General features: G+C 52.2%; 1 protein-coding gene across 3 annotated transcripts in view; it reads left to right on the top strand.

Annotated features, from left to right (window-relative positions):
* The window catches only part of PRRX1 (paired related homeobox 1), a 70,708-nt gene that overhangs the window by 48,437 nt on the left and 11,000 nt on the right, over positions 1–11,271 (top strand). For all 3 annotated transcript variants that reach the window (XM_011371715.2, XM_011371714.2, XM_011371716.2), the window contains exons 2-3: positions 6,565–6,740; positions 10,631–10,812. In XM_011371715.2, coding sequence (XP_011370017.1) covers positions 6,565–6,740; positions 10,631–10,812 — 358 coding nt within the window. The remainder of the gene's footprint in view (positions 1–6,564; positions 6,741–10,630; positions 10,813–11,271) is intronic.

Below are 11,271 nucleotides of genomic sequence, written 5' to 3'. Positions count from 1 at the left end.
TGGCTTGTTAGAAAGCAAGGAATTGACTAGCAGCAGAAAATTGTCCCAAATGGGGCTTTTTGGACAAACTTCTACGCGTGATTTCCACGTGCAATTCAGGGTCTACAGTTCTTGTTGAATTTTAATTTTATTTATTTTTCAAGCTCCCTAGATCTCAGTTATGCTCGCCATCAAAACTAAGTCAGAGTTGAGTGATTTTCTTCCTTTCTCCCAAGTTACTCCGGGATAGAAATTTTACTAAAGAGTTAAATATCACACAATCAGTAAACAGGAAAAAAAAAAAAGAACAACAGGAAAACAGCAATGGATGTCACTAGTCCGTGTCCAAGGAGAAACTGCATCAGCAGTGGTAGCCGTGAAAGCCACCAGTTACCAAACGCCTACTGTGTGCCAGACTGTCTGCCTGCTATGTCGTCAGTACATTTTCAAATGACCCTGGGAAGTAGGTATTTGATTGTTTCAAAAACAGTCTCTGGAAAATGAAGTGTCTTATCCAGTGCCGCGGACCTAGAAAGTGACAGGGTCTGTAGGAGAACACAGGTGGTTCCGATTGCCAGGCCACTGAACTTTCTACTCCGTGCCCCGCCCCCCAGCTATAATTTAGTTGGGTCAGATTAAACCATTCTCATTTTCCACATTTTTGCCATCTAGAAATGAATGGAAAAAAAAAAAAAGATTAAATAAGCGATCCATCCGTAGAGACATTGGGAGTAGGTTACATACCTAAAGCCAGCATTTTATGTCTTTATCAGAAAGAAGGTATTTTCCATTCAGTGACTAAATTCCTATCATGATCATCGCAATATAGGAAGATTCTCTGTCTGACTATTAATTTGTATTTGCTGAGCACTGATAAGAACCTCAATTAAACACAAACACAAACTTTGTACTCTGAAGTTACAGTCTCAAAGAGACTCGGAGTCACAAGAAAAACGCCAGCACGGGGAAAATGTCGTCGTAGCCCGGGAGAAAGTCAGGGCCCCGGTACAGGCTGTATGACAGGCTTGCTTTCCGTTGGGTGTCCTGGGGCTTCTGATCACTCTCGGGAAAATGTCCTGAGAGAGTTTAAGCAGCTAAGGTGACATGGATCCCGTTAACACTTGTAGTTCCATAGAATGTGTTGGCTCTAGAGAGGGGAATGGACAGATGTGAGCTGAGGCCAAACGCAGTGCCAGGTGCTGTACGACACCTTATCTGATGCCTTCAGCGTTTCCTGATTCGGGGCGGGCTGGCTACCCCTACACGGAGAGAGCTAAACTCTGAGCCGCACCCACATAAACCCGCTGCGCTTGAGCCAGAGCCGCCGACTCATCTTTTTGGTCGAAACCACTCAGAATACTGTTCTTTCACACTTTTTCGAGCATTTTATTCTCCAAAGAACCCATGTCCCCCAAATTACATTTAAAGTGTTTTAATATTATTTTCTAAGGTTTAGGACTGACATTCTACTAACAACAAACCATGTAAAGGAAGAAAATATGCACGTCAAAGACTGCCACGTGAAGTTCAGGGTCCGGCAGTGTCAGGTGACCTCGTGCCCTGGACTGGACAGCAGCCCCGCAGCTGGGCACGTGTGCTGGCAGAGGCCGGTCCCTCTTGAAAGTCACTGGGATTCGGTGGGGGACAGTACCAAGGGAAGGTGTAGACGTGCCGCCAACGGGTTTGGTCACTGCGAGGTGCTAAGCACGCTCCACACCGCAATGGTCACTGGTTAGGTGACCCACGTGCCACTTCTCGGGGTCCGTATTTAAAGGATGTTGTCCTAATTGCGACTGGAGCTTAGCGTAGCCGGAGAAACTGGAGGGGACACCACAGCTCCACCTCACTGCTTTTCATAGGCCCCACAGGAAAAGCCAACCCGTTCTTAGTGGCTTTTTGCAATTACGCCTCCCTCCAATTTCCCAGGGTCACAGGGCCCGGACCGCACGAATCCCACTAACGTAAGTGGCTGTTGTGCAACCAAAGCCCCTTAGAAAACATTCTTGCCCGCCCATAAAATGCTCCTCAGACCCGCTTGCCTGCCATGTTCTCCACCAAAGGGCAGATGACACGCTTTGATGTGGCGGCCGGTTTCTGCTACCGAAGCTGGCGTTTTACCTTCTTGCATCAGATTCCTTCCCAAAATGATGTGATGCAGGCAGGCGAGACACGTTTTCCTGCAGATTGGATGCCTAAAAATACGCTTTCACCGTACCTTTAAATTACACTTGGCGGCCCGACCTGGACTCTCCCAGGCTCCTCGCACAGGACAGCGAGCAGAGTGCCGGGGCCTCTGTGAGTGGCGGCCGCGGCTCGCCGCCTGGCCCTCCGGCTAGAGGATGGCGCTTCACGCTGTCCTCTCCACTCTCCCTCTGTGCAAGTTCGACGGCCACACGAGTCCTGAGTGAATCTCATGCCAGAGCCAAGGACAGAGCTCGCGTTCTCTTTAACTTGACTTTGAACGCACCGGGGCGCCCTTCCTAGGACCTGGGGCTTCCTTTCCTGAGGAACAGCTCTGTACGTACTGTAGCATCCTGATCCGCTGAAGAGCATCTCTTTCTCAGGCGTGTTCCTAGTCGCTTAAATCAGTCCCTTATCTTGGAGCTGCTTTTCTAGTGAGGACTAAAAATGAAGGACTGTAATCCCTGCATGGGCAAAGGGATCCGATCCACCTCACTGTGTCAAAACATTTACACAGAAAGAACTGAATTATAGGTTTTAAAAAGTATTTGATTATGTGCTAAAATATATGGAGGAATTTAGAGAAAGGAGAGAGAACTATGGATTGGAGTTTTGAGCAAAGTTTTGTAGAGAACGTAAGATTCGAGATAGATGTGTCATAGGATATAGAGATTTTCGAACTGGGTCTGAAAATTAAAGAAAACGAAATGCCAGCATGGATGCGAGGAGAAGATGGGATATGGGGGTGCGCATCTGTGCTGAGACAACCCCGACCATATTTAATGGATGAAGCAAGGCCGTATGGAGGGCATTGGAGAGGAAAAATCAAGAATACTGGATGGAAGTAGATATTTTAGATGAGAACGGTTACATTTTTTAATGGCTCTTCTGGTAGGAATGACAACACGTGACACACACGGACCTTCTTTTTCGACCCTCTTTATGTAGCTAGGATGGAAAAACTTGTCTTTCTCATAAAAAATTTTTTCAGAGTAGCGTTTTCTTTTTTTTTCTTTCTTTTTAAAATTTATTTGTATCTCTTAGGCACAGCATGTATACTGTCTCCTGCCCTCGAGCGTGCAGCGGAGTTAGCATTCCTGGCTCCGTCACAGCTTGCACTGTGCTTTGGGGCTCGTCACTCCATTCACCTCATCTGTCAAACGGAACTAGACAATTTCTCTGGTTTCATTTGGTGCTAACATTTTACGATTCATGATTCCAAGTGAAAATACACCTGTCGATAATAAGGCCATTTTGCTTTTTTTTTTTTTTATTAGAAAGCGTGTCGATAACTTCATACTAGTAATTTGCTCAGCCATGCACAGCACACGCAAACACAATCATCCATAAAGTCCACAAACCCCTTGGATTGGAAACGTTACGATTTTGACAAGGATGCACGGATGTCCCCCGTGGTTATTCCGCAGCGTGGGGGCATCCGACCCACTTCGGGGTTTGGCACGAGGTGCTTCCTGACGCCCAGCTGGGTGTCAGTAACCTTGGATGGCGTGTTTCAGAAGCAATCTTCACGGTAGCCGTTTTCACAAGAAAGATGATCTTCCGACGACGATCAACATACACTGCTTTCTCTCCCGTGCGGAGTCCAGACTCCGATAAAGAGCTGCTCACAGCTCCTTCAGACCACCCCCAACCCCCGCCCATTTGTAATTCTCTGCAGTGTTGACGTTTTCTCTCACGCTGTGGAGAGGCCGCACTGGGTCCCGTTTGTGGGTGTCCATGGGGGAAAACGGGAAGCTCACACTTCGTGATCCGTGAGCAAAGACAGACGAGCCGGGCTGCCACTCAAGCTGCCTCTGTTGGCCCCTCACTGTCTCTTTCTGTTACACTCACACTCTGAAGGACATTTGCCAGACGCAGGCTCCTTGGACCCCTGTCATTCGTGTGTCTTTTCTCACCTTCAGCGTGATCTGGCCTGGGGTTTTCCTTTGTTAAAAACAACGAGAACGTTCACCGAGAAACTTGTTTCAGGTCATCGTAGCTATTTATCTCTGTCATAAACTCTAATTCTCCATTTCCCCGAATTTCCTCGTCAGGGCCGTTGGTGGTTTCTGGTGGACGGTCAGTCAGTGGCTCCGAGCAAACGGTGGAATGGTTTCAAAGGGAGTCTGTCGTAGCAGTTGTAGAATTAAGAACGAAACATAAGATTTTTCTTATTCTCAATCACAGTTTGGCGGAACAAGAGGAAACGGGCTCACAGAAGAGCGTAAAGGCCTTAGATTTGTGGTTATACCTGAGAAAGCTCTTTCTTCTGAGAGAAGAAAACACATCTTAATAAGTGACTGGCTTAATAAGTGATTTCCCTTACGTGATTAAAAACAATAGCCGACGGTCTGTCTCGCTGGTCTCCACCTGCGGTGGGTATGCAAGCAAAGGACTTTTTGCAGACTTCTGTGTAATGCGAGCGTGAAATGCAGGGTTTGGCGCCATCGCAAAGGCCTGGATGACCGAGACAGACCTGGACTGCAAGACATACAGAACTGCAGACAAAGAAATGTAGGAAGGGCAATGGGCACACCAGGAACGCCTCCAAATATTCCAATAGGAGGAAGAATACAAGTTCAAGGCAGCCGCCCGACAGTGTTTGGTCCTAGGTGTTTGAATTCTAGTGCTGATGTCGTTGTAGACGGATTTAGCTAATACCTAAATAGTGGTATAATCGGAGTGTTGGTTGGAATATTCCAGGCCTCGAGAGGTTGCAGATTAAATGGACTCTATTCTCAAGGTGCCACTGCTATTGGGAGTGTCCCCGCAGTGGCTTCGAGGCAGAATTCCTTGCTAGGGTACCATCAAGCCGGGGAGGTGGCCGGCCGTGACCAACCGTGAAGCCGAGAGAATGGTTGAGAGCACGTGGGATTTTTTTCTACAGAAACAGTTTTTAAAGAGAAGTGCCCCATTTTCCCAGGAAACAAATTCAACAAGCACTTAATATATCTGGGTGCTTGCAATGTCCAGAGGAAACGCGCCATCTCTGTCCTCAGCTCCAAGGGCGTTCCTGGAGAGGCGGCTGTCATCACGAAGGGGTCTCTGCTCGTAGGGACTCCGCGGCCTGGGTGTTTAGGCACCGAGGGGGCCCGGCGAGGCGCCCCTGGATTTAAGCTGCCCTTCGAATCCTCTCCCAAATCTTGGGCAGACCTTCGATTTGTCGTAAGAATAGTAGCAAGTGTCACTGTCCTTAGGACGCCGTGACTCGTGCGAGCGGTTTCCTTGGGTGTGTTGGGCGCAGAGGCGAGCAGACCTCACATGCTAGGGAAGTGGCCGACGGCGACTTTCTCTCGAACGTGGAGGGAGCGGCCAAGCTCTCCCTTCTCTCCATCCTCCCTCATGTCTTCCTTCGGGCCGCGTCTCTCTGGGGAGCGCTACTGGAAGTGTGAGCCCGGTTCGTGAGGCCGGGCACGTGACTCGGGCCTCAGCCGCTCGGCATGTCCATCTCTGTGCCCTGCACAGGCTCTGCAGTGGCTTTGGCCTCAGGGTGGTGGCTCGGCGGCGGTGTCAGCCCCGCTGGTATCCCGCTCAGCTTCGTGTGTCCGTCATTCCCGCCCGGGCGAGTCGGGGTGCCGGTCAGGACTGCACCTCTGTCTGACTGCCATGGGCAGGCTGGGGGACCAGCTGGCCGAGGTGCTTCTGGGGGGCTCAGAGAAAACCACGGAGGGAACCTACAGGTGAAGACATGGCATCTCCAGAGGTCCCCAACATCTTAGGGCCCGGGGACTCAATTTTGGGGTGAAATTGTTTCAGAGATCCTTCCGTTCTGTTCCCTGCTCTTGAGGTCTCACAGTGTGACAGGGAGAGGCCCGGGCCACCACCGGCTGAGGGTGATGGGGCTGCAGCACTCACCCCGGTCTAGGCTGAGGCCCCGAAGCCTGCCTCAGTGACAGCATGGGCCGTGGGCAGGTGCAGGCGGGAATTGCTGGCTGTTGCCAGGGGAACGCACGATGAAACAGGAACCGCTCTCATCCGCCTGAACGGGTTTTCCCTCTGTGCTGCTGCATTTGTGTTTAGGAACCAGGGGATGCTCGTTCTCCTGGGATTACGAAACTATGTGAACGAACATAATATTGTCAAGGACAAATAAGGTCCAAAGCGATCTGCTCCTCTTCCCCGTCTCTGGGGAAGCAGTGTCCTAGCGTCCTTGACAAAGCAGGCTTCAAACAGCACGCGAGACATGTCCCTCCGACAGCTCAGGTCTGGTCTCAGATTTCGAAGCCAGGCATGGGAGCTGCCGGGGTCCTCGGCCTGGGGACTTGCGAGCGCCCGAGCCACGCCCGCAGGTAGCGAGCGGTGTCTGGCTCCGGTGGCTCGATCCGGATGGGAGCACAGGAGGCGAGAGCTGGCTGTCGGCACCCAGCAACGCTGGCGCCTGATCGGCCGCGTCTTCTCTTCCAGATGACCAGCTGAGCTCGGAGGAGAAGAAGAAGAGGAAGCAGCGGCGGAACCGGACGACCTTCAACAGCGGCCAGCTGCAGGCGCTGGAGCGCGTGTTCGAGCGGACCCACTACCCCGACGCCTTCGTGCGCGAGGACCTGGCCCGCCGGGTGAACCTCACCGAGGCCAGAGTGCAGGTAACCGCGGCCACCCCCCTCGGGGACACGCGCCTCCGACGACCAAACGCGAGTCGTGGGTTTCCAGCTGGAGCGGGCACCAGTAAGGATCATAGGCGGGCAGCACGAGGACAGAGCCAGCTTCTAGCTGCATTTCTTGGGGCAGCAGAGTGTTTTTTAAATGAAATCGAGTGCCCTTCGGTGGGGCAGGCTTTGCCTGGCGCGGTCCCGCCCGCCTCGGGTCTGCCGGCCTCCGTCCAGCTCTGCGCTGGACTCCGCGCCCCTAGATTCCACTCTTAGTTTCAGGGCGGCCAAAGAGATGAACTCTCTGATCCCCGGCCCAGTGTCCCCCCCCGACCTTCAAGAAACGCGTTATAAACACACACAGTCATGGACACTGGCGGGCGGGGGAAGCGAACCCACGAGACCTTGCCCTCAGGGACGGTGTGAGAGCACGTGCACGTGGACGGTTCTGAGCTTTACGTGAAGATGGGTAGGACATGGCACACGAGGGAAAGAGAGGACAGCGGTTCTTGGCAGCGTTGATGGCACCGCACGTCAACTGCCAGAAATAATCCCACCCGAGATTAGTGCTGACGACGATGATGACGTGACTCCCAGCACTTGGGCCCTGATGTGCCAAGTCTCGTTCTGAGTTCTCCGTGGAAACAAGTCCGTTTAATCCTCGTGCTGACTCGGTGAGGTGGCCAGTGTCCTTCATCCTGCGGATGAGGAAGCTGAGGCACAGAGCAGTTAGAGTATTTTGCCCGAGCTCAGACAGCTAGGACGTGGCCGAACTAGGATTTGAACGCAGACCCGCACTCCCAGAATTCCTGCTTTTAAGTACCGCAGGAGACTGAATAAATGAGGGTCCTGGCTAGATGCTTTTTCCAGTAGCGTTTGCTCTCTCTGCTGCTGAGTCACCATCTTTCTGTCTTCCACGGTGTTCGGATAAGGGGAGCAGGCCAAATCTGTCTAGCTTTCCTGGAGAAATTATTGTTGGCACTTTTGCGTTCAGTCTGGGCTGGAAGGACTTCTTTCTGCTAATAGTGAGGCTCCAGCCCGCCAGGGACCTGAGCGACTCCAGGGGCTCTGAGGTGGGAGCTCTGTGCCACGGAGCACTGTCCGCTGGAGGGGCGCTTGCTGAGCTGAGAGAGAGGGTCCTGGAGGTCCCTCGGTGGAAGAGAAAGTGAGCCAGGGCTTTCCCCATGGGAAGCTAGGACCTCAGCTAGAAGCATTCGCCAGGGGGAAAAACATGTCGGTGACATAGGGGGAAGGTGCCTGGGCGCCGTGTGACGCCGAGGACAGGTTAGGAGCAGGCACGAGCGAGGTGTGCTCACTGCCGCCTGGCAGTCCCTCACTCAGGTGGGAGTGGCCACAGGGACAATGCTCCGCGGTTGGCTTTGCCACGTCCCCTCCCCTGTGCCCCTCGCCACAGCTCTCCAAACGCCTGTTTCTATTCCAAAGCCCCTTCTTTTCTCCTTTCAAACCCCCATGTCTTTTATGCCCCAGGCTCGGCCTGCAGCTCTGTAAGGAATAACTTTAGACCAATCACCCACGGTACCTGAAAGTGTCGCTTGCTGTGGTGATCTGAATTTTAAACAAGGAACCCTGGACAGGGCAATGTTGGAAATGGAAAAAAAAAAAAGCGAAAGAACAGTTTTTGGGTTGGGGCTATTTTGGCCCAACCAGAACAATTAAATGTGTCTCTCATATGCTGAAACCCCTTTACCTTCCTCCCCCCGCCCGCCATGGGCTAACGGCTTCCAGTCCGAGCGTGTCCGGTGCGAGCACTCTCTCCACGACCCACCCCCTTCCAGCTCTGGCCTTCGGTACACGCAGGGCGTTTATCACAACACGACACGTATCGTGTTGAGTCGGACGCGGGCCAGCTTCCCCGATTAGACGGCGACGTCCTCTTGGATGAAAGCCGTATCTCATCATCTTTGTACAATTCACCTTTTCCCTCTACTTTTCCTCCCTTCAAACACTTAGCAACCGCCTATTATGCTCTTGGAACCGATTTTGGTTTTCTGGGAATAGATAAGACACTGGCCCTCCCTTAAGGATGGAGGACAGAGAAGACAGATGTGCATGTCACAGTGTCATGATCTAGTAAGATAATTCCTATACCAAAGAAATGGTCAAGAATTAGCAACTAAAAAAAATCCATAAAACAGAACAAAACAAATATTAGTGACAGACCAGAGGGAGGAACGATCAAATCTGCTTGGAGACGAGAGAGGTGACACACGTGCCAAGCAGCCCAGCTGTGCCGACTCTCTGGACAACCCTGGGAGGAGGTATGACTCTCTCCATTTGATTGGGAGACAAAGGATCAGAGAAATTAAACTACGATCCCAGGACAAATCTTTAAAGTGGTGTAGCCAGTATTTTCATCCGACTCCGTTAGATTTTAAGGTCATGTTCTTTCCATGACAACGTTTCACAAAAGAGGCGATGTTAAAGTCAAATCGTGAAAAGCATGTCTTTTGACAGTTGGACGAAGGGAAGGATTGTCACAGGCGGAGGGACACACTCGGCGTGAATGTACGTAGGTGTGAAATCACCGAATCCGTCAGGAGTCTTAAGGCCGGGGTAGCAGGCCAGTGCACGAGGCCCGAGTGACTCAGGCTGTGGCCGGGTTAGTGGACAAAGGGCTCAGCCCTGAACAGCCTTCGTTCTGTTCTCAGACATTTCAATCGTCCTCTCTGGGTGATGGGGACCCAATGGGTAGTCGATAGCCGGGCACCACCGTGGTTACTTCTGCATTAAATCGATAACTCCCATAGCAACGAGAAGGGCACACTAGAAACAAGTGAGCTGGGAGGCTGCAAAGCCAGGCAGACGGTGTCCAGACTCGGCCTCCTGACGTCCAGCCCGGCCTCCCACGGCCACCAGTCCGTGGCATCGGCTGTGAATGTTGCCCCCTGGAGCTGTCCCACTCTGTGCCACAGAATTCCTTTCTCTCACGCCTTGTCGGGCGTTTCTAGAATCACACCCAGCTCTTGCTTTGCAGCATTTCAAATATGCACGCCTGTCTTCTTCAAATAGTGTGCGAGCTGCTTTCAAACGGAGAATAAGTCCCATCTCTCTGTCCCCAGCATTTAGCACAGAGTCTGCAACACAGTGGGTGCTCCATAAAGATTTCTTTTAAGAAAGAATGAATGAATAAAATGCACGACCATCCGGAAGAGCCGTAGCATTAGGAGTCAGATGTCCTTGAGCTCAAAAAATCAGCCATTTATTATTTGCGTGAACTTCAGCAGATTCCTTAATCTCATTGACCCTGTTTCCTCAACTCTGAAATAGAAATAATAAAACCTAATATATGGACTTGTCACGACAACCAGAAATAATGCACGTATGTGCTCGTGGAAGGCCCGAGCCCCCGTAGCGCTTAATGCATGGTGGGCGTATTCTTAGCTGTAGCAGGTGATGCTGTTGGCAGCGCCCGTATCCCTCGAACCCCACCATCGAATGCACCCCATTCCACTTCCAAACTTCGTTTCCGTTTCACACACGTCTCTCTCGGCCTTCAGGAGGCTGGCCTGTGCTCAGCAGGCCAGAAGTGCTGGAAGGTTAATCCACACCGGCGAGGACAGGCCAGCGTGTGACCCGTCAGCTGCCCCACGGTGGGAGCGTGTGTACCAGTTAGTCCTGCCGCCCCGTGGAGCTGGTCACCCCAGGGGACCTGCCTTCACGGCACACTCCTCAGCGCTTGCCCGTCTTCTCCGTCCTTCCCTCCCCACCCTGGGCTCCTTCAAGCCTCGCTGTAGGGTCTACTTTGGGGACCCCACCTCCCCTGCATCTCCCGTGGGAAGGCGTTACTCAGGGAGACCGCCCGGGACTTGGCCCACGTGACCTCCTCTCCCTCCTCACGCCCTTCTCTCCCCCCAACCGTCTTCCAGGTGTGGTTTCAGAACCGAAGAGCCAAATTCCGCAGGAACGAGAGAGCCATGCTGGCCAATAAGAACGCTTCCCTCCTCAAATCCTACTCAGGAGACGTGACTGCCGTGGAGCAGCCCATCGTACCCCGCCCTGCTCCGAGGCCCACCGACTATCTGTCCTGGGGCACGGCCTCTCCGTACAGGTGAATGACCGGCCCACTCCCCCTTGCTCCGCTTCCGCGTGTTCCTCAGCCGTCGGCCACGTCCACAGCTGCTTGTGCAGCTGGCTGACACTTCTCACTGGGTTAACCTCTTCAGAGACATTCAACTTGCTGACGCGCCCCCCCCAGATTTCCACGGGAGATTACTAGTGGCCCCAGGAGCAGGGTCTGGGGCAGAAGAGAGAGGGGCGGGCCAACAGCAATCTCTTCTTGGACTCAGGAACTGTCGCAAAGGTTTCCAAGATGGGGGGAAAATCTAAAAGAGATGGTTAAGCCACGCTCAGAGCCCCTCTTGCACCCATTCTGGAATGAAAATTTACTCCATTTCCAAATTTAAGATAGATTGGTTTTATCGTGCTCAAGTGGTAATTTAATTTGTAAGGCTCTAAGTGTAGGTCCAAAGGCAAACTTCACAGGAAAACTGATTTTGAATTAGGAAGG

The sequence above is a fragment of the Pteropus vampyrus genome, unplaced genomic scaffold (genome assembly GCF_000151845.1).
Source record: "Pteropus vampyrus isolate Shadow unplaced genomic scaffold, Pvam_2.0 Scaffold194, whole genome shotgun sequence".
Classification (NCBI taxonomy): domain Eukaryota; kingdom Metazoa; phylum Chordata; class Mammalia; order Chiroptera; family Pteropodidae; genus Pteropus; species Pteropus vampyrus.
Note: the sequence above shows the minus strand (reverse complement) of the source record. Positions and strands in the feature narration are given on the sequence as shown.